The sequence below is a fragment of the Pelodiscus sinensis genome, chromosome 6, assembly GCF_052426305.1.
Source record: "Pelodiscus sinensis isolate ZL-2025 chromosome 6, ASM5242630v1, whole genome shotgun sequence".
In the NCBI taxonomy this organism is placed as follows: domain Eukaryota; kingdom Metazoa; phylum Chordata; order Testudines; family Trionychidae; genus Pelodiscus; species Pelodiscus sinensis.
Window position 1 is genome coordinate 113,171,649 of NC_143057.1, and position 24,386 is coordinate 113,196,034.

At 38.6% G+C, this 24,386-nt stretch overlaps 1 protein-coding gene across 27 annotated transcripts in view; it reads left to right on the top strand.

Annotated features, from left to right (window-relative positions):
* The window catches only part of TCF4 (transcription factor 4), a 336,615-nt gene that overhangs the window by 269,889 nt on the left and 42,340 nt on the right, over positions 1-24,386 (top strand). For 19 of the 27 annotated variants that reach the window (XM_014570220.4, XM_075932639.2, XM_014570224.4 and 16 more), the window contains 4 exons: positions 3,084-3,146; positions 7,591-7,696; positions 11,550-11,683; positions 15,701-15,833. In XM_014570220.4, coding sequence (XP_014425706.1) covers positions 3,084-3,146; positions 7,591-7,696; positions 11,550-11,683; positions 15,701-15,833 — 436 coding nt within the window. The remainder of the gene's footprint in view (positions 1-3,083; positions 3,147-7,590; positions 7,697-11,549; positions 11,684-15,700; positions 15,834-24,386) is intronic. The other 8 variants (XM_025181409.3, XM_014570218.4, XM_025181410.3 and 5 more) reach the window with 1 other exon arrangement.

Consider the following 24,386-nt stretch of genomic DNA (forward strand, 5'->3'; position numbering starts at 1 on the left):
GAGAAATACAGGTGTTCAAATAAAACAGAGGTTAAAGCTGGAGGCCAGGAGGCAAAGAAATTTGAGAATTCTCTTGTGGGTCAGCTATAGGATGATGTACTATCTAGGTACATATGAATCTGTATATGCTCTGTGTATAAATTATATTGGGTTTGTATATGTCTGTGTATGAATAAATATATTTCATCTCCACATGTGTATCTATAGTATACTGATATATGCAGAGATAATCTACTAAATGTATTGTTCAGCTATTCATATGCAGTTATTGTGGTGATGGAGGCATATGGTTGCTAAATTAAAAAAAAAAAAACACCTAAGGGTTTTTCTGCATGGTGGGGGCAATGTATATGGCGGTGGTATAGTTCTCAAGGGCACCAATATGTAGCTCATTAATTGGTCTATGACGATCCTTCTGGTGCTCACTAAAGTTTTCCTTGTATGCATTAATGTGTATTGTTCAGGAACCTGCAGTACTTTTCATATGAATTAAAGAAGGCTCATGTGAAGCCACACCTACAACTTCGTTTTTCTTCATTAATATTGCTTCTGCTTTAACTTTTAAAAAATACAGTCATATCTTTGAAATGTAGTTTGAAATCAGAATCGGCATCTAGAAATGAGCAGAGAAGCAAAGGCGAGGAGTTGTGAGGGAGGAAAAGCTGAAATACAGTCTATAAACATGGAACATTTGTTCTAATATAGCTTTATTCTATTTTTAAATATATTAAAATATATTTGTCATTTTTATAAAAATCCATTTTGTAAACATATATATATATATTGAATCAAATTCAGAGGTGATGTGTGAAAATGATATATGGTACATGTGGAGAATTAAGTCCAAAGAGATCAAGTGAATCCACTTTGAACTTTGGCAGGTATAATATATTACAGTGGAAACAGGAGGATTTGTTGTGTTTCCTACCACACTCCTTCCTTATAGTGCTACTCATTCATACTGCTTTATACTAGGGATGTTAAATATCAGTTAACTGAATAGTCGATTTAACTTCATGAATTCTTATCGGTTACTCAACTATTCTATAGTCTCCAGGGGTGGGGCTGGCAACCAGTGCACTTTGGCCCCACTCTCGTGGAGCCCCCTGCCACTCCGCACTGTTGCATGTGTATCAGAGGCAGCAGCGTGGGGTGTCAGGCGGGAGCTTATCCATGAGGGGAGCCTAATAAAAACCAGCCTCCCTCGTGAACCAGCTGCCTGTCAGCCCACGGTGCTGCCTCTGATACAGAGGCAGCAGCACCGGGTGGCAGCAGCCTCTGTTGGGGAGGGGAGGGGCACTCTGAGTTCCTGGACCTGGCGAGCCAGAATAGAGCTGGGGTGCTTGCCCACCTGCTCCTAATGCATTTTAAATGCAGAGCCACAGCTGGGCTAGGTCCCAGACCTGGCACAAGATGGGACTGAGCCGGGCTGCTTGCTAGCCTGCTAAAAAATTACTAGAGCGGGGAGGGAGCATGTAGTCTGTAGCATTGACTGATAAGCTTTTGCTTATCGGTTAATTGACTGCCACACTATTACATCACTACTTTATACACTGCCTCTGAATTAGGTTCAGTAACATTTTGTGCCATTTCACAGCTTTGAGTCCATGATATATTTAAGTATTTTCATTAACAGGCAGTCTTTCAGGTCTTCTATTGCTTATAGTTCACACAAAATATATCAGAGTTAGAGGACTATCTGTGTTAGAAGAACTTTTTGAATTTAGGGTTCATGTGCTAGTTCCCTCAAACACCAGTTCAGTGTTTTGTTTTCCTGCTACATTCCATTTGATGCTCAGAGGTCAGATCAGGATTTAGAAAGTTTTAGTTTGTTGTTGCCTTCACACACAAGCTACGTTTACACTTCAATGGTATTTTGGGATATCGAAGTATCCCGAAAAGCTATCCAGTGTCTTCACAGCAAGCCCATTATTTCAAAATATAACAGGCTTGCCATTCCACAAGGATTAAGGGATGTTTCAGAATAGTGGGGTGCTGTGTAGCTTATTACAAAATAAGCTATTTTGTAATAAGATCGAAATAAGATACGCAATTTGCGTAGCTAAAAGTGTGTATCTTATTTTGAGCTATGGTGCAATGTAGATGCAGCCAGAAAAGAACATAAGGGAACCAATGGAGGCAGGTCAGCAGAGAAGGGAATATGGTGAGAGGCCCTAGAAAGGGAGGGGAACATAGGAAGAACAGGAGCTTCAGGGGGTAGCCGAGTCAGACTGTTACTGGAAAAAAACAACAATTAGTCTGGTAGCATTTTATAGACTGGTCATCTGAAGAAGTGGGCTGTGCCCACGAAAACTCATGATGCCATCTACATGTTTTCTTAGTCTATTAAGTGCTACCAGACCATAGGAAGAACAGTGAGGAATGGAAGCTAGGAATCCAGAATAAGTTAAGTAGGGGAAGCAGAAATGGGAAAATACCTGACTAGTGAAGAGACTTTAGATTATGTCTCCAATTAACTCTTCAAGATGTTTCTCCCTGCAAGTTAAGTTACAATATGTGATATATATACAGAATGTTCTAAAATAGAAATGAAATTGTATTTGATTTTGTTATAAAAGGTATTCCATATGTCATCTTGATTTGTTTCTTCCCTAAAAACTCTTCTAACCTCTGACTTTGGCATTAAAAGTGGAACTATTTTCTTAGCACACTCTAGTCCACCAATTAGGAGGGAAATTACACCTTTTAATTGCAAAAGATCAATCTTTTCTCTCTTACTAGCAAAGATAAACATAGTCCACTCTTGATAGATTGATCTGTAGTTTTCTTAGATTAAAAGGATTCCGTGCTTACTGCTTCTGCAGAGCTACATTGATATAGATGTCCTCTCCTGAATAGGAGCGTCAAATTAGAGCTACATTCAGTTGGAAGGTCAAGGAGTAACACACAGAAGAAAAGGCAGGTAAAGGAATTGCAGGGAGAAAACCTTTCCCTCTCCCCCTGTCCCAAAGGCCCACATTTTTCAAAGGTCTGCTTGGGCCAGAGTAGATAGCTGTTTAGTGGGCTGTGTGAAAGCAGTTAGTGGTCATATTCCAGTTCCTAACTGGCCTGCTTGTTCACAGATTCAACAGAAAAGCCACAGACTGAACAAGCGTGAAACTGAATGGCGAGACTGGTGCTTCCAGGTCAGCATTGAAGCATGTTGACAAGGCAGTGTGAGGAAGCATGCAGTGCTCCTCCCATGTTCAGTGTCTAGATGCGTTCAGACTCCATGCCAGAAAGGTTCATCTAGCACCTTTTGTGAGCACAATATTCACCACAAAAAAAAAGTTTTTAAAATGCAGAGATGTCACTCTACCCTATTTCTAGTGTGTAAGAAAAGGTTGTAGAACGATGTAATGGAATGGGTGGAGGAGATAGCTGCTTCAATTGCCTATTTCAAACTGTAAAGTACCTTGAATATTACCTACTTCTCACATCTACAGTAATTTAAGAAACCATCACACTGTTTACCACACCACCTTTAAAAAAAAAAGCAACAGAGCAACATTAATGTACTGTAAAATGAACATAATTAAAAAAATTAGTATTAATCACCCACATAGTAATATATTATAGTTTCTGAGGGATAAGGAAAAGTATAGTAAAGATAAATACCACAGTGCAGTCCAGCTCAATTTTAAAACAAATCACTCTTTGAGTTTCTGCTTATTTTAAAAAAATGTAACTGTATATGTTTTCCGCAATACGTGTTTCACTCAGTATACACATTACATTGTTTGAATGTGTGAGAAATCTTTGAAATGTATAAAACTAAATTAGCAGTAAACTCCCTTCTGTGTTGTTTTTTTTCTTTCTGCCATTTATCTTCTATTGTACTGCCATATAGTTAGGGTTGACAACTGTCTAATCACAGAAACCTAAACCCTTTGCGACTGCCCATTCCCTATAGCCATAATCCTTTCCAAACCCTTCTCTGAGAAGACACCTCCTGCTCACTTTTCCTCGGACAGAAGCCCGCTGGGGACAATTTTCCCCTGCTGCTTAACAATTTTGGTCTCCCTCTTTTTTTCCTCAACAGATTTTTTTTCCTCAACAGATTTTTTTCCTGGTGGTTGTTGTTTTGTTTTTTTGGGTTTTTTTTCGGCCGGGGGGTTGGTATTTTTTGTTAAACCATCTGGCAACCCTATTTGCTGTCCCCTGCCCTCACTCCCTTTCACCGAGATGGAGCAAAGACTTGAGTTGTGGGATCTGGGCTGAGAATGTGGGGTGGGGGGGTGAGGAGTGCAGGCTCTGGCCAGGTCACATATCTCAGGCAGCTCCCACTTGACTGCACAGCAGGACTTAGGCAGACTCCCTGCCTGGTGTGGCCCAGCACTGCTCCCGGAAATTGATGGCACGTCTGTGCAGCCCAAAGGGAGCAGTGGAATCAGTGTTCAGGGTGGGAGGAAAGCATGGAGACCCACTGCACTTCCCCTGCCTAGCATCATGGAGCCCAGGTGGCCTGAAACCTGCCTCTAGTTCTGCTGTGCTGCCAGACTTTTGGCACCTAAAATCTCCCATGCCCACTCCTAGGGTTGCCAGTTGTCTGGTATTGACCCGGACAGTCTGGTATTTTCGCCCCCCTGTCCGGTAAAAAAAAAAAAATGAAAAAATACCGGACACCTAAAATGTCCGGTAGTTTCTGATTTCTTTTCCCCTGCCAGGAGGAGAAAATACCAGACACCTGGCAACCCTACAACACACGTAGCAACCAGCCTCAGCCCCGACCCGCTCCCTGCCAGACCCACCCCCCCACCTGCTTACCTGGTTCTGCAGGGGCTTGTCTTGTGGCTGGCAGAAAAACAAACTGGCCTCTAGCAAAAAAAAAAAGCCTCTTCTTAAAGGGGCCATACTGATATTAAGCCACACACACACAAAAAAAACCTGCTGTCGGGGTCCTTTTTTTTCCTCAACAGCTTTGGTCTCCCCTTTTTTTTTCCCCCTCAACAGAATTTTTTTCCCGGTGTTCTGTTGGTTTTTTTTGCGGGGGGGGGGAATTCGGTATTTTTGGTTAAATCATCTGGCAACCCTACCCACTCCCCCTCCCCGCAGGAGCCACAGCCCCCACTTTCCAGCACTACTGGGCTGCCTGCATGACCCCCTGGCTCTGGCCCTGCCTTCCCCAGGTCCTGGGCTGGGTCAGGGAGCATTGGAAGGAAGCCTCTGCCTCCCTCCCTTGCCCCCAGGCCAGATGTGGACAACACCGGGTAAGTCTTCTAGCAGGAGATATATTGTAGCATATCATCTGTTATTCCTCCTCCTTCAGATCTGTCTTGAACCTGAAGACAGTTGTTTTAAATCTGACATCAAGGACTTCTTTAGAATTCCTTGTCATCTCTTTATTATCACTCTCTTTAAGCATCAGTGAGATTCATTAAACTGTACTAAATGAAATGGCTGTTGGCTATTACTGACAGGCCTTTGGTTTAGATTTGTTTGTGCTCTTTTGTTTGGAGTCTTATTCTTTCCTTTTGAAAGAAAGAAGTCTTCAAACAAATATTACTGTGTTCTCATTCTGTGACTGGCACTTTGCTTACTGTAAGTTGAATGAAACTACATCAGTAGCATCTGGATGTTCAACACATTTCTGTTTTGCTAGGATCTGAGTGCCCTGATTTGATGGTTGTAGGAGCTAGAAGCCAAAGGTTCCATACCTTGATGAGTCTTTCAGCTGGGAAAGAGGGGGGAGAAAAAATAACATTCCTAAGACTTTCTGCATGCTTTCACATAAAGACCCTCCAAGACAGTCTGAAAATGTGGGTAAAAATGTTGGAAAAAAATCTTCATACTTTTACAACATATGTGTGCATTCATCTTATTTAAAAGATACATATATACAGGAAATCTATTGTAAGACTTTGAATCTTCTTGTAGAAATGCCCAAAGCCTGATTCTGCCAATCTTACTCAGATAGAGTACAGGCAGTCCTCGGGTTACATACAAGATAGGGACTGTAGGTTTGTTCTTAAGTTGAATTTGTATGTAAGTCAGAACTGGTACATATTGTAGGGGAAACTCTAGCCAAACATTTCTCCAGAGCTCAGTTTTATTCTCCCACACCTCACTTCCCTCAGTCCTTTATTCTCAAGCTGAGGTGTCTGCTGAGAAAAGCCACTCCGCGTCTCCCTGGTCTGCTTTGGGGGGGCACTAGCTTCGCGTCTCCCTGGTCTGCTGGGGGGAAGCAGCTAGTGCAGGTTGCCTTATCCTGTTTGTAAGTAGGGATCCGATGTAAGTCGGATCCATGTAACCCGGGGACTGCCTGTAGTACATTATACATTCGATAGCCTTGTCCAAATCAACAGGACAACTTTCAGAATAAGGTACTCCGCATAAAACTGGCCGACTCCAGCTCTTAGCATTCTGTGTATTATGTTGAGCAAAATCATTTGATTTCTCTTGTAATGTTTGTGGGGTGCAGAATGAACAAAGTTTGGGGGGTTTTTTCTAACATTACTTGCACTTGTAGTTTATTGGTGTATTTCTCTTTTCTTTCACTGTGACCTGTGAATGTCAGAGTAGGCTGTCTGCCAATTTTGTGATCTGCTGCCTGCTTCAAAATGGAGGCAGGAAGGTATCCATTTTCATCAAGAAGAAGATGACAGTGCTTCAGTCTTCCTGATCATCTGGAGACAGGAAATTTTTAATCAGAAACAAAAAATTGAGTGTGTGTGTGTGTGTGTGTGTGTGTGTATATATATAGATAGATATCTATCTATCTATCTATATCTATATCTATATCTATATATATATATATATATATATATATCAAAAGAAATCTCAAAAGTTAATTTATACCTTATAAGTCCAGACTTTTTTTCTTTTATGTTGTTCTAGTTAACATAACAAGAAAATATAAGAACTATTTTTGTAAAAAGCTAGTTACAGAACTCTCTGGTGTATTAGTAAACAAATGTAAGAAAATTAGTTTTTTGGCACACACAAATATAATAAGTACTAAAAAAAGAAGGTTTCCTCCCCTGATGTACAAACATACTGTGTTGGTGGTCTTGTGTAGATCCAGGTTTTTAATAGTGCTTTCAAGTTGCTCTGCATAGACCTAGTACCATGGGAATTAAATATCCCAAGATATGTTTATAATTCTCAGTGCCCTTGATAGTGCTGTTTTCTAAATTTTATTTTTGCGTTTAGGGAACAAAGAGTTTGACTTCTCCATATTGCTTTCATTTTTGTCCTTAAATGTGTGAAAGCTGTGGACTTTCATATAATAAATCAGCATTGTTTCATGTTCTCAATTCTTTTGAGCTCTGTAAGATCCCAGGTCCAACATATGTTTGTTGGACAGTATATTTACAGCTAAAAATGGTTTGACAAACACCTCACAAATATTCTTGTCTAAGGCTGGAAAATGTTATACCTAAGTTTCTTCTGAAGCTTAACATTTATTTTCTTTTCCCACAAATACTAATATTTTTTTATTAAAAAAAAGTACTGTGTAATGTTAGGAACTGATTTAAACTTAAAAAGGTAAAACTTCAGTATTTCATTCCTGCTTCTTTTTTAAAGCAACATGCTTTGAAATATTTCAGTCATTGCAGAAAGCATACTAAATTAATCCTTTTTCCTTAGGTTTATGCCCCGTCAGCAAGCACTGCTGACTACAATAGGGATTCACCAGGTTATCCATCCTCAAAACCAGCAGCCAGCACTTTTCCTAGCTCCTTTTTCATGCAAGGTAAGATGCTACTTTCAAAAAGAAATCTATTGTACTTACATTTCATGTATATATTTATTGGCATATGTGTATTAGCGACATCATGGAATATATTCCTGTGAGCTGTTATGTTACCATTAAAATTTTAATGTAATGAAATAGAATAATGAAATAACTTGATTCTTATCACTTAAATTAATTTAAGCATTCTTTTTCAAGAATTTGTGTACATGCACACACGTTATACGTATATTGAATGCTCAAAATATGTGTGTGTCCTTTCTGTATAAATCAGAGTTTGTGTCTGGATGGAATTTATACAGTGTAGAATGTTTACAGTACACAGCATAAAATGTATGTATATAAAACAGACTCTGTATTATAGCAATTTCTAAATCTGATTTTTAATTAACTACATAGTGTCTCTCATTTTAAAATGTTAATTTTTTCATGTTCACTGTTGTATACTGTATTCTTGCAGTTACTCAGAACTCATTGAAATAAAGTTTAGGTAACTTATTAAAGTCCTAGAGTCAGTCAATAAAACAATCTGTTTAAAATGCAGGATCCACATTTTGCCTTACGTAGGCAAAGTTCAGAGAGCCACATTCAGGTCACGATCCTGTAAACGCATGGTGTCCAACGAATTCTGAAACAGTAGCCCCTCTACAGGCTACTGCTTCAGAGAACTAGCCACACTCAAGTGACCAAATCGCCACATTGTTCAGTCAACTAGCCACACTCAACCATCCAACTAGCCACATGTGGTTAGTGGCTAGTGCGTTGGATACCACGGCTATAAACAAATATGCATCTGCATAATTTGATACACATCTTGGTATCTATTCAGATATCTTCTGCTAAGCATGTGCAGAAGTATTTGCTGAAATGGAACTTCAATTTGCTGGAGTCCTGACTCTGAATCCAAACCAAATCTGATTCCATCTCTCATCACTTTTAATGCAACACATGAAGAGTACATGTCTATATTTCTGTTGAGTTACTAGACTAAGCCACTTTGATCAAAATGGAGTATTTCATGCTGAGACCTACCGTTGGTTCATATTACAGTTCATATAAAGAACTTAAATGAGGATGTTCGTGTCTAGGATTTTGGCTTGGTTTTATCACCATCAGTGCTGTGGAACAAGTTATATAGCAGGGATGATGAGAGCCACTGAGCCAAACTGTAAACCCTGTATGTGATGGAAACCAGTTCAAGCCAGGAGTACAGTAGCAACCCAGTAGCCCTCAATCCAGCACCTGTACCTATCACTGTTTTACATTTAGTTTGGGGTGAGAAAGAGAGGTAGAAGCCTTGCAGAGTAGCTGCACACCAAGCACAACAGGAAATTGGAATAGGTGTGTAGGCCCTTGACAAGCTGAACTATTGCTTTAAGAATAGGAAAAAAGCATTCATACCACCTGATTTGGATCTCAGCTATTCAAGGAGTCCTAGGTTTGTAGGCTGTTCCACCACACCTCACTATTAGAAGCAGCAGGTCATCATTTCAGAGGCTGCTCCTTCTATTTCCCAAATGCACTTCATAGAATCATAGAATCATAGAATAATAGGACTGGAAGGGACCTCGAGAGGTCATCGAGTCCAGCCCCCCGCCCTCAAGGCAGGATCAAGCTCCGTCTACACCATCCCTGACAGATGTCTATCTAACCTGTTCTTAAATATCTCCAGAGAGGGAGATTCCACCACCTCCCTTGGCAATTTATTCCAATATTTGACCACCCTGACAGTTAGGAATTTTTTCCTAATGTCCAATCTAAACCTCCCCTGCTGCACTTTAAGCCCATTACTCCTTGTCCTGTCCTCAGAAACCAAGAGGAACAAATTTTCGCCTTCCTCCTTGTGACACCCTTTTAGATATTTGAAAACCGCTATCATGTCCCCCCTTAATCTTCTTTTTTCCAAACTAAACAAGCCCAGTTCATGAAGCCTGGCTTCATAGGTCATGTTCTCTAGACCTTTAATCATTCTTGTCGCTCTTCTCTGTACCCTTTCCAATTTCTCCACATCTTTCTTGAAATGTGGCGCCCAGAACTGGACACAGTACTCCAGCTGAGGCCTAACTAGTGCAGAGTAGAGCGGCAGAATGACTTCACGAGTTTTGCTTACAACACACCTGTTGATACAACCTAGAATCATATTTGCTTTTTTTGCAACAGCATCACACTGTTGACTCATATTCAACTTGTGGTCCACTATGACCCCTAGATCCCTTTCTGCCATGCTCCTTCCTAGACAGTCGCTTCCCATCTTGTATGTATGGAACTGATTGTTCCTTCCTAAGTGGAGCACTTTGCATTTCTCTTTATTAAACCTCATCCTGTTTACCTCTGACCATTTCTCTAACTTGCTAAGGTCATTTTGAATTATGTCCCTATCCTCCAAAGAAGTTGCAACCCCACCCAGTTTGGTATCATCTGCAAACTTAATAAGAGTACTCTCTATCCCAATATCTACATCATTGATGAAGATATTGAACAGTACGGGTCCCAAAACAGACCCTTGAGGAACTCCACTTGTTATCCCTTTCCAGCAGGATTTAGAACCGTTAACAACAACTCTCTGACTACGGTTATCCAGCCAATTATGCACCCACCTTATCGTGGCCCTATCTAAGTTATATTTGCCTAGTTTATCAAACTTGTTTCTATCTTGTACCTGTGTGCCCTCCTCGATCAGTGTAGTACAGTGGTTCTGTATTATCCCTCGATTCAGGCTATTACAAAGAGAGATAGGGATAGGCGAACATTATCCTAAAGAAACCCTGGGAGATGATTGGTTTATGCTGAAAAGACTTGTGCCCTTTTCTTGTGTTGAACCGGGAAATGTGGACCTAGGTTGTAAACAATGGACCTGAAATATCAAATTTTAATTGTGAAAATTCACAGAACAACCAATTGTGGAAAATCACATAAGATTTAATAAAACTGAAATTAAAAGAGTTCTATAAATTAAACATTTGTAGAAATGAATGAATAATGTTAACCTTTCTCTCTCTTTTTTTTAATTGTGTTAGATAGGACCTGATTCCTAAATTGGGATTTATAACACATATGGAAAGGTTAGGTTGTTATGTTGTGGTATTATGGGACTATTCATAACTGAACAAAACTCTTGATCATTATAGATTTGGATCTAGTTACATGTAAAAAGTGTGGTTAAGCTAAGAATCCCTTTAAGTGCTTGACTTGGTTTAGGGTTAACTTTTAAATGTCGGCAGTATAGCCTGTATCTCATCACAATGGAATCACTCAGCAAACATAGGCATATTTGGTGCAGAAACACAAATTGGCTTGTGTATTTGTAGAGGAAGTAATACCCCTCTAAGAATCAAAACCTCTTAATGACATACCAAATCGCCTGTGTGCAGGAGGTGTTATTCAAAGGTTGTTAGACCACTTTAAATTCAGATTCAAACAATAATTGTTTAGTTTATTTTGAAGCTCATATTTTGTCCCAGCTGAAACTTGAGGTATATGGATTTAAGCAAGTTTAAATGTCTGGAATAAAACTTCAAAGAAACTTTTAAACATCAGTTATGCGGCTGACTTGAAATGATTCAAGATGATATTGTTATTCGCTGTTGCTCAGTTCAGCTTAATTTTTTATTAAGAGCATGCTTTTATGTTAAATTTGTGTAGTCCTTAGGAGACAGACAGACAATATACAGCATCCCTTTTATGGCTGCTGTCTTGTAATGTAAGCAATTAACCACCACAATGATACGTTGCATGTTCATCAAGCCCCATTAGGAAAGTTATTTTAAAGTTTACAGGAAAACAAAACAAAAAACGAATATAAAACCAAGATTTATGGCCTTCAGAAAAGCCACATTTTCTTTCTTTTCTACAGATGGTCATCACAGCAGTGACCCATGGAGCTCCTCCAGTGGGATGAATCAGCCTGGTTATGGAGGAATGTTGGGCAATTCTTCTCATATTCCACAGTCTAGCAGTTACTGCAGCCTGCATCCACATGACCGTTTGGTAAGATAACTTTCCAATGGAACAAAGAAAGACACGTGTACATGTATGGAGAGAAAAGATATATAATGGCATGGTTGTGAGCTAAACGTTCTATTGCTGCTCATTTGGGATGACCTGCACAAGTCACTCAGAGTTTTGCCATCTGAGAAGAATGTCCATACCAAGATCATGAAACTAAAATGTTTTTCTTGAATTACCGTGTGATCTCATGGCACATATTTTACAAAATAAGTATCTGAGAAATGTTAGGAAGTTTTATTTTAAATATTTCATTAATGGTGGATTATACATTCTTCTGTCTGCAAAGTTTGGTATCTTAGTTATCATATATCGAAATGTCTAAAATTGCTTCCATTTTAAGGTCTGGAGACAGATAACTTTTCCGATTAGAAAGTTGGCAGTCAGTCTTCCTATTAGATAGTATAAAATTCCTGTTTCTATATCTGAAGAATTTTAAGATATCAAAACAATAGTCCAGAACATAATACTGTCTCTTCAAGACTATATACCAACATAATTCTGGAGAGGAAGTTGGGTGGAGGATTGGGAAGAAGGTAGTAGTTTTGCGTAGGTGGTTCTTCTAAAGTCCCTGTGAAAATAAACTAGCTAGTGAAATAAGCATAGTTTTATAGACATCAAAGGAGATTTAAATACATTTATATGCATGCTTCCACCTCCCCCCCCCCCCCCCAAAAAAAAATTATAAATTATTTCAAATGTAAGTAGAGAACTCTTTTTCTAATTTATATCCATGTAACCATCATGGATTCAACTGGTACACATTATTTAATTTAGATTCTGATTTCACTGATCAGATATTGAAAAAAGGAGCAAGGGTTACAAGAGAAAAAATAGATAGTTTTTATTTGAATTAGGCTCAATTTTGGAGAAGTTTGACCATCCTTAAAAGTTAGCAGAGACTTCTTTTTAGCTAGACGATGGTGGACTTTTTATTGTAATTGAATTATTCTTAGGGAGAAAACTCCATAGGTTTAAACTACAGGTTTAGGGGTTTTTTAACTAAAAAAAAATCAAGAAGTTCAGAAAACATTAAACTTCACAAGGCTAAGATATCCCTAGTTACAACCAATATGAAGTAGCAGATTGACCATGTTTATTTAATGTGTACAATGAGGACACACAAACAACACTGACCGTTCCCTATAGTGAAACAATGAGAAAAAATATGAAACAAAGTAGAATGTGTCATATTCAAAAATATGTTCATTTGGTTTGGAACCATGCACTAGTATTCATTAATTTAAATGTATGGTTCTTGCATGGTGTCATGACATGGTACAGTAAAGATTGTTTGAATGCCCCTGTTTCTTTCAAGAATAACCCTATCTTAAAATCCTTGGTTGATCAGTCTTGGTTTGGGGATAGTTACAACATGTAATGGTCTGTAAAGTAAATTATTCTCAACCATAACACCTTCCAAATGTAGTTTTCATCTAAGAATTACGATTTGGTCTGTCAGATATAGCAAGCACCCAGGTCTAGATTCACTATTGACTTTAGGAGCGGTGACATGCAGCTTTGCCGAGCATACATCTTTTCAATACCCAGAAAATCATTAAGATTGAGAGAGCATGGAATTAGGTGCTCTGGCTTCCTTATATGAGAAATGGAAGAAGAGAGGCACTTTGAAATGGGAGTCATAAAAGCCAGCAGCTTAGGTGACTCCCCAGCTAAGCTAGCCAATGGGAGGTACCAAGGAAAGGGGTTCTGTTCCAAGCCCCATCTTTCTTATGATTGTCAGTGCCTAAATCCAGGCTGAGAGGAGGTGCCTTTCTCCACTTAGGATTGTCATCTGCAAACCCTCAGTTGACCCAAATCATTTTTGCAAGAAGTAGGCAGAAAAGGAAAACAATGACTCTCAGCGCCAATGGTTAGGACACTCAGCTGGGATGTGGGAGGGAGGTCTCCAATTCAAGTTCCTTCTTTGCCTGAAGTGGGAGAAGGCATTTGAATAGAACTCTGCTGCTTCTCAGGATATCACACCATTTCTCCTGTGGAAGCCCCCCTGCCCCAGTAACTGATTAATTCACATATCTCGTGCAAGTCCTGAACCAGTAGATGAGCTCTGAACATGCTGAATAGACTGAGCCTTGCAGGTTGACTTATGCAAAGAGAGAGCATATTTCCCCATTGCTCTGGGGCTTAGGTGTCCAGACCTCTGGAAGGAAGCAGCAGCAGCATGTGTGCATGCTCAGAGGCAGAAACATAGATACCTACAGCAAAATGTACTTCAAATATTTTGGTGCTGGGCTAGTTTGGCTCCTACAGAGTTTGGCTGCAGGTGAGCAGAGGGTGCCTAATTCAGGGGTTTGAGCACCTAAAGTGGCAGTTAGGATCCACTTTTGTGAATCTAGTCCTCTGAGCTCCAACTGACATGAATGTGAATTGTAGGTGTTCTGCACTTCTGAACTTTAGGTTCATAGTATTTATTGTCCTGCTTCTCTTCATTAGCCAAGGGCTTCTATGCCAAAGGTAGCACAGAGGCAAGGCACTGATATTTTAATTGCTGCCCTATGTGGTTTCTACTGGGAAAATAGTGGGAGGTCAGCACCTTTAGCGTATGCAGAGACTATTGGGAAGACACTGAATAACTTCAGTTCAAGCTGATGTAAAATCTCTTAAATTGTTGGTCAACTAGTGATGTTGCAGTGCCAATACAGACAGCACAAAAAGAATAGTTGCTGTTTGTTTATTATTTCTGTTTTCTCATGGATTGTACTTTTTGTTTAATAGTTGCTTAGAATGTAGAGTGCAATTTCCTCATCAAGCTACATCCATTGTAAGGCAGATCACATGTGTATGCTAAAATATTTGGTGGTCTCCCTTTGATTTTTCGCCGTGAGAAATGATAAAATCTCATTTGCTGATCATGAAGCACCATGTTTGTGTGGGTGTCACGGAACAAAACTCGGCAGGGGTCATGGTATTACTCCGATTAGACAGTTATCCTAAACAATTGCTGTTTACTGATTTGTGAGTTATGTGACAAACTCTCTTACCCGTGTTGATTTCAGCCAGTTGTCTATGAGTTGCCTTCATAGAATGATTTGTATGCGAGTCAAAGTCAACGTCTGAAATCTTCATTCAGACTTGACCTAGACAAAACCCCTGTTAAACTCAACTGAAGTTCTGACTAGGTAAGGATTATGGATTTTGGCTGTATAACCGTATGATGTGCCTATGTCCTTGTAACTCCAAGGTGGACTCCAAGTATTTCCTACTTAAATATTAAAAGTACTGTAAAAATTATAGAATCATAGAAAGTAAGAGACAATTTTGTGGCCCAGATTCTATTTTTGGCCCTTCTGTGCTTGGTGTAGGATTGCATATAAGGATAGAGCACCAAGATATCTTTATGCTTCTTTTATATTTCCCTGATCCAGAAGTTAGACTTTTCCTTGGTTGTTTTAATTTACTCTCAGCTGTCCATGGAGCTACTGCAGCAGCTAAGGATTACTAAGGCATAGTGATACTCTCTTTTTCTTAGGGCTTAAAGATGGCAATGTTCTAGATCATCATACAGACCACCAGTAGAAACGGCCAACAATGCACTACCCATCGAATCTTGGATACTTTGCACTTCAAAGTGCAGCACCGGGGTAGAGAATTTGGCTCATTAGATCAACTAGTCTATCTCTGTGATGGTTTGTTTCCATATAATATTTATTTTAGTGCTTTCTCAGGTCTAGTTTTAAATATCACATATAAGGTGGATGCCATAACTTTCTTTGGGAGACTATTTTTCCAACTAATAGAGATTACTGTCACAATTTATTTGTCCTGGTATGTGGCATATATTTTCTTTCTTCATTTCATCCTATAATACCAGAGTTTATGACTTTTTCTTACTAGGTATCTGAATAGAAAAAAATTACTCGTTCCTTTATCCATATGACAAGATCTGCTCCTTTAGGTGAAATAATGTAACAGTTCTGAACTACTTGATCCAGAGAGCCTGTCTTTTATGTTTTATTATTTTTATACTTTCTCTTACAGAGCTACCCATCACACTCCTCAGCAGACATCAATTCCAGTCTTCCTCCGATGTCCACTTTCCACCGTAGTGGTACAAATCATTACAACGCTTCTTCCTGCACGCCACCTGCTAATGGAACAGACAGTATAATGGGTGAGTTGCAGAGAGATCTCCATAGGAATATGAATACAGCATTGATCTTTTCACTTAGCTCTCCTGTTATCTCATCTGCTGTGGTGCAGCATACAACTATTGAACCTTTAAGTTTTTTAAGGTTTTTTTTTTCTTATTTATTTCATAATATATTTATTACTATAGAAGGAAACTATATTCCAGTGTGCATCCAGAAAGATTATAAATACAACAGAAAATTGATTTAAATAAATATATTGTACCTGATCGATTGCCTTCCTTACACAAATTGTTTTATACTTTTTCTCTTGATTATTTAAGTAGTATTTCAGTCAGTAAAGTACAGAAGATATGACACAAACTAAGTGCCTGATACTCTTGGCTTTGGTGGCAATGGAAAGTCAAATTTTATTGAATTAAGCTCCCCCGTTAATTTCATACAGCTTCTTGTGAACCGATACTTCACTCAATATATTTTAGTGTTTATCCTCAATTTTTTATTTGATTTCCAATAAAGGGAGAAATCAGTGATAGCAGCATGTTTGTGAAATAAGAAGAAAGCCTTCTTTTTTGATGTTACTAATATTTTTCTAACAACCTCTGTAAATTAATAGCATCCAAATATTTGGCATATTCTGGTTCAAACTTAAATATGGAAAATAAAGAAATCTTGCCTTGCCTATATCACAAAGAACAAATAAAGCTAATTAAATAGTTGGTAACTAGGGAACACATAGTTTGACACATTTCAGATTACACATATGACTCTGTATAAAATGACTTTAAGCTCTACTAATGCAGTAAGAATGGAGGCTAAATTCAAGTATTAACACATGGGCATCATATTTTTCAAGGTCTATAAACAGAAAAAAAATTAATACCATCTCTTCTTCATTTGTCTCTGTCTCAGATAATGTATCCCTTTACACTACAGTATCGAATTTTTGTGCTCAATCTGCCCATTCAATTGAGAAGTCTTCTTTTACAATGTGTGCCTTGCTTTTTGTGAGCATGGCATGCAAAAGCCACTATCTCTCAAAGAGTCTGATAGTACCAGATGTAATGCATTGAACTTCTATACCTGGTTTTGTAAGAGCCTTAAAGATAATATAGGAGATCAGAACATTTGGGGAATGGGATATGAACGTATTTTATTCTGATTCTAGTCTTCAGGCCCTGACAAGACTGTTTCTCAATTAGCCACTGTTTAAGGAGGTCCAAATATTTTAAATTTTTAACTATAATTTTTATTGCAAACTCAATTTTTGACTATAGCCCTAAATATTTGTAACAAAAATGTTCAGGTTTTTTAACCAGTTGTAACTTACTATCTAGCTAGTTCCCTTGAACTTCCTAGCAAAACCAGGTCCTGTGTTTAATGTCCAGCAAGTACTATCCCTAAAACATATTCATGTGTGCAAACATATTCAATTTACAAACAACAAATAGTTCTATCTATAAGAGACACCTTGGTAATAAAAATTAGTTGTAGAGGTAATTCAGCTGTGTTCAGAAGACCTGTGATCTTTTTGAACAGCAAATTTCTAAAATAAATTTTCTGATTAGAATATATGCCAGCATTGACTAGAAATGATGTTTAATCCTCTGCACAGTATTGTGTTTTTCAAAGGTCCAAAGCTATGCACTTTCTAAATAATTCGTTATCGAGATAGATTAAATACAGTATATGCTAAAAATTACTTCCAAATATATGTCTGACTCATGTCTTAATCTCTCTTGCTACTTTGACTTCTGATGACACATTTCTGTTACATGGTGCATTGCACGATAGAGCTTTCCTTGTATAAATTTTGTTTGTTTCCCCTTGAGATCTTCGTTTCACAGTAATTTTACTATTAGAGCAGTCACATAATACTGCACTTTATATTTTTGTATGATTGTAAAGCTTCCAGACATAGTGATGTGATGAACAGTCACATAGCGCAAGAGGAATATGAATATTATCCAACAATATCAATGTAGTATTTAATGGTATTTATAGTTGATGGAATTCCCAAACTAAGTTGATCTAAGTTTTCCTTTGGCTCAAAATTAAGTGCTGTCCAATCAAAAAGGATATGATTTTATATGTTTGGATTCTAATGTAAGATGTCTGGATTCTTTAATGAAATGGTTTATTATAGATGTGCATCCTGTGTCCTGGTCTCAGATACAGTCACTCAGTATTCTAGATCTACTTATAGCTATGAGATTACAGATGCCTGGGAATTTATTCAAAAAATCCAAGATTTTCAATTTGTATCACAGACATTAGAAATGGAAAAGAACTCCTCCATCATCTTTTACATCCTCCTGTGAGAGCAGGATTGTTCCTACAGGAGCTTTCTGAGGGGTTTCTAAAAAGATAAGTATAACGTTTTTTTCTGCAGAATAGTTAGGAACCCTCACTGAAAATCCATCCATCAACTACTGGGGTAGAAAAAGCCTTTGTTATATTAACAGAGAACTTTTAAGTAGAAGTATGGCTCTAAATTACAATAATAACATTTGCTACTCATTTTCAAATCCAGCTAAGCTTCTGAGCAGGCATTTGCCTCCTTTTCTTTCCTAAACATGGTCACAGTGTCAAAGCAGCTCTAACTCTGTCAAACAGAGTCTCAGAAGCCATAGATGAAGATAGAATTTCCATCAATCTCTTCAGTCTAGCCAATCTCCCAGACTGCAGTAGCACCAGCTCCCCACCAATCTAGGCAATGGCCCTTACTGCTGTGGCAGGACGAAGTAACACCACTGAAGTTGTGTTGTCATATGGCAACCTATTAGCAACTCATATGCCATGTTAGAGCTTCATTCTGAGACTATTCAGATCAGTCAAATTTGAGGAAAATAATAATTGGTTCCATTTTTTTTCCATTGTGATAACTGAATCTAAATCATTATTCAGATTGAGAGCTGTTTGAAATATTTGTTGTCTGGGCTCCGCTGCCTGAAATAATCAAACAAACCATCCTCCCTTCTGTTTCAGTCCATCTCCCCAGTTTCAGATATCCAGAATTCCTGTCTCTTCCCAACTCCCCAGTTTCAGATATCCAGAATTCCTTCATACTCCAGGTCAACTAATAATTACAAACACCAAGCAACACTCAGCTCCAATGCTTGTTTTCCAAAATGTCTGGAGAAACACATTCATAGGGAATTTTTGTTGTATTCTCTCCCCCCTCCTCCTCCCCCATGTCCTAGGCCTGAAAGTATAGTCCTAATGCATCTTCTTATTTTTCATATATCATTCTTCTAGGTAGGGTATCACGTAAAATATCAGTGATTCTTTCCAGAAGTTGGTGTCACATTCCAATTGTTTAAGCATCCCAATTTCATTGCATACCAAAACTATCAAATAAGCCTACTTCTTGTATATTTCAATGTGTAATTAATTATATGCAATATATTACATTTCTAATAATTATTTTATATGTTAATGAATGAAAGATGAATGAGTCATATTTTAACAAATTTTAAAAGGTGTGAGCTAATTAAAGAAAGAACAATATGGAGATTGCCTTATTTGGCATACCAGAAATTAGCTGTTCCCTTCCATTTGGTGACTGTCCTACATCTAGGGATGAACTTGGTTCTCTTGCCTCTGAAGTCCACAAGAATCAGGGTGCTAAGCAGATCCCCAGCTGCTGTAATGTGGTGCATTTTGGGAAGAAACCACAGCATAGTCTTATACTAAGCATCTTATTAGGACCTTATGTACTCCTAAACCAGTTCACCATATCTGTTTTCACTTATTCCCTGAAAGGTTGAGTTTTTCTTGTCACCCACAATTTTCAGTCAGCACTTACATCATCATAATAGCTAAACAAAAGATTTGTTTGCATTTACACAAAATACTAATTCACCTGAGAAACAGAAAGAAACATATAGCCACCCAATTTTTATATAGTAGGTACAGACCAGGCCTGAAACTAACACTTAGATCAATTTATTTACATTTGGAAGTTCTTCCATCAACCTAGGTACCACCTTTCAAAGGGGTGGATTTACTACAGACATGGGAGGAAAAAAATCTTCATCACTGTAGCAAGTATCTTTACAACAGCGCTATTGCAGTGGGTAGCTGCCATTCTACAGCTGTCCTACTGTAGTGCTTGTATAACTCAGACACCTTCTAGGTGTGGTGTAATGTACCATCTAGTGGCACTGAGACCACTTACAAAGAAAATAATGTCTGCTCTGTGGCCTTAGCTAATTAACAACTGGCTTTTAGCTCACTCAGTAGGCTCATTCACTAAACTCCAGAGAGCCCAGGTTCTGGTCTGCCTTTTGGCATTACACTTGTGGTGTACACATACCTCATTTACTCTCAGATTATTAAAACTTCTTTTTCAGGAACAGATTCGAGTTCAAACTCTGGATGTGTCCTGTTTCATTTCTAGGGCATAGTTAGCTGTCAGTTCTGTTAGCTTGACCATTTTTTCTACTATCTCTGATAGCTGTTAGCCTTCCAAGTTTTTGCATGCAGGATTTACTTTGCGGTATATAGCAGGAATTCCTTTGTTCTTAGCAGTAAGTAGTGTATCACTGGGAACTTTGGCAGAATTTTGTATCTTTATATGCAACCTTAATCCTAATTACTGGGTTAAATTTTCCTAAAGAATCTGAATAGTACACTATGACTCTGAGCTCTCCTTATGTACAAGTATCTCTTTGCTGTTAACAAATAGGATTTCCACGCACACAGACAAGGAAGTATTGCAGTTCATCTTCACTATGAAGATCTGAAAGAAGAGTTTGCTCATTGTCTTTTTCTGAATTGGAGAATCATATTCTTTACATAAATTCAGATAGAAATCACAGAGTATTTAGATTTTTATTTGGTTTATAGTTCACTTTGGGAAATACGTGTCCCAATTTCTAGATGTTCTGAAATGATTCAAGCTGAAAACTTTAGGTTAGAATTAACAGCATGCACATTATACTACTAAAACATTTATCTCTAATTGACACCAGATCTTCTATTTCTTTGCCTTTGCATCTTTTGCTATTACATGTGAGTATAAAAACTTCCTACTTTCCACTGTGTTTCGGAGTAATACATATTAAAATTTAGTAGTTTATTTGTGATCTCATCTTAGTTTGAAATTAGGTCTGCTAGAAATACTATTGGCCTATAAGCTTATTTTTGAGCCACATAATAATGAGTAAAAGAAGCATTTTAATTATACTACAGTAAAACTCCAATAGTCCGGCATCCAATAGTCTGGCACTCCTGATAGTCCGGCATCAAAATGGCAAGAGCCTAGTGAGTGAGCTTTGTCAAAAAAATGAGTCACAAGGTAACAGCAACAGCAGCTGAACTGAGCAAAAAGGGTAAAAAAGGCTTAAAAAAACTAAAACATTACAGTATACTGTATACAGTATGTACAATAAAAAGGGTTAAGAACACTTTATATACAGTATATAATGTATACAGTATATATATAACCAACTTATAGTACCTCCTGATAGTCCGGCATATCTGATAATCCGGCACCACCTAGGTCCTATAGGTTCCAGATTATTGGAAGTCTACTGTATATGGAAAATAGACTCAAAATACTATTCTTGTTCATATCAAATATTCTTTTTCCTCCCCATGAGATTTCAGAAGAGAAAGAGGCTCAACCTCTGGGTAGAAAAAACAATTCCTCTGGCAAAGGGGATCGTATCACAGAATCCTAGAAGATTAGGATTAGAAGGGATCTCAGGAGGTCATCTAGTCCTGTCCCTGCTCCAAACAGGAGCAACCCCAAAATATTGTTCCAGCCAGGGCTTTGTCAAGCCTGGCCTTAAAAACCTTTAAGGAAGATTCCACCACCTCCTTAGGCAACCCATTCTAATGTTTCACCACCCTCCTAGTGAAGTAATTCTTCCTAATATCCAATTTAGGCCTCCCCTGCTGCAGTTTGAGACCATTGCTTCTTGTTCAGTCATCTGTCACCAGTGAGAATAGCCTTGTTCTGTCCTCTTTGGAACCCCACTTCGGGTAGTTGAAGGCTGCTATCAAATTCCCCTTTTCCCCCCATTCTTCTCCTTTGCATACTAAATAAGATCAGTTCCCTCAGCTTCTCCCCATAAGTCATATTCCCCAGTCCCCTAATCATTTTTGTTGCCTTCCACTGGACTTTCTCCAATTTGTCCTCTCTGTAGTGAGGAGCCCCAAACCAGAGACAGATGTGGCTTCACTAGTGCTGAATAGAGAGGAATAATCTCTTCCCTTAATCTACTAGCAATGCTCCTACTAACACAGCCCAATATGCTGCTAGCCTTCTTGGTAACAAGGGCACACTGCTGAGTCATATTCAGCTTGTCTACTTTAATCCTCAGCTCCTTTTCTGCAGAACTGCCAATTAGCTAGTCACCCCTGCCTGTAGCGGTGCATGGGATTCTTCCCTCCTAAGTGCAAGACCCAGCACTTGTCCTCGTTGAACCTAATCAGATTTATTTGGGCACAATTTTCCAATTTGTCTACGTTACTCTGGACCCTATCCCTATCCTCCAGCTTATCTACCTCTTCCCCCATCTTAGTGTCATCCAAAGGTTGGCAAGGGTGAAATCTAGCCCATCATCCAGACCATTAATGAAGATGGTGGAAATAGAAAAATGGCCCCAGGACCAACCCCCAGTGTACTCGTATCACTTGATACCGGCTGACAATTAGACATCGATCACTACCAATTGAGCCTGATGATATAGCCAGCTTTCTGTCCACCTTATAGGGCATTTGTCCAAGATGTATTTCTTTAACTTGCTAGCAGAAATACTGTGGGAGACCATATCAAGTTATGTAGTGGAGTCAGTTAACATGAGGAACTTTTTGGTGGAGAAGCTCATCAGGGAAATTAGGCATCATGAATTGGGATTGAGGCTGTTTTTGATGCAGGAAGTCTTCCCTTCTGTGAAGGGTGAAAAGAGCTGTCCTGTGTTTCCTCGCAAAACTGAGGCTATAGCAGATTGCTGATGGTGCACAATATCCAGTACATACCTGGTTTAAAATTAATGTTTACTCTCCTAAAGCCCTTCTATATTACATACTCCTCCAGGGAAGTCATTGTTATGGCAGATTTATTCATGATCAGTTTTTGTCATGCCACATTTGTTTCTCTAGCTATGGACTGTGATGACATAAATACATCTTGATGACTTCACCAAAAAACAAATAGAAGGAGCAAGTGTGAGGCAAAGATCCAAACATTTGCAATACCATTTCTTTAAGTATCCCTTTCTCTCAAATTTCCTCTGATGTGATAGTTTATCTTTAATCATCAGATGGTGCATGACCCTGGCAGACCAGATGCAGCCCACAGGCGAATATTTGCCCACCCTTTGCACTAAAGAGCTCCATTGTAGCATGATCACTGTCTTACCTGATAGACTTCCAATGGGATGTTTGTGCTGAAGTTTATGCTAGATAGGCGAGGGAATAGGCATGATGGCAGAGGCAATGACAATAGAACTCAGGTAACCATGCAGCCTTCTAAGAAGGCAAACTATTATTGCCCCATGATCAATAGGGTTAGGCCTGTTTTCCCCATGAAATGTAGAAATTTCCAGGACAAGTCTCATTCCAAAATGCAATGTTTCAAAAACCCTTCTTCTTAAAAGAAAAAGAGGAGGAAGCCCATGAGCTGAATCACACAACATACTCTTTCTTTTCTATGTAATTTTTTGTGGAAGGAGTGCTAGAGCCTGCTAAATCTCTTTCTCTTTAAGAGGGAAGAGGTTGGTGCAATTGGTTAAAGTTTTGGTTACTAATCAAAATACAAGTATATATATCTTGTTTCATTTTGAGCCAGCTTCGTTGCAAGAGAGACATAATGGGTGTGGTCTGTGTCAGACCAGGAAATGGTTTAGTGGTCTAAAATGAGGGATTGATTGAAACATCCTCAAATTCAGGGTCATATCCCAGCAAAACTGACTCATTTTTCTGAGGTGGTTAAAGTGAGTATCTTGGACCCTGCTGTTTATTTGCCATTTAGAAGAGACATCAGTCCCTCTTACCTCATTTCTGATCAGCAATATATTTATACAAATTTCCTTGGAGAAAATTTCCCTTCTCTTTCTGTTTTGAGTGTCCAATAGTTTTGTGCTATTCTATGTTTTTAACACCATAGATTATTCTCTTTCCCTGTATTATAAGATCCTGTTTTCTCGTAACATTTCTAAATTTTAGTCATTTAGGCTGACATTTTCCAGGCCTGATGTCTGCCTCCCTCAGGCTGAATTTTTCTTGAAATTTGCAGCCAAAATGCTTTAGCTATATGTAAATGACCAGTGTTTTGCCCATATTAAAACAGTTCTAGCAATCTTTTTCTTTTAAAAGATGAAGTGCCCCATGTTTTGGAACAGAGACTTGGAATTTGGCAGGAAAGTGGCCTTTTGGTCAGGAATGTCCTTTTTGCTTTCCTTGTGGAAATCTGCCCAAAGTTGACCACCTTATATGCTTTTAAAGAAATGACACTTTTCCATGTGCTCCATAGAGACTTCTTAAATTTTAGCAACTAAGTTCCCTGAAGATTCCATATATATTGGACATTCTCTGGCCCATTGCTGAGCAGGACTTTTTCTGCA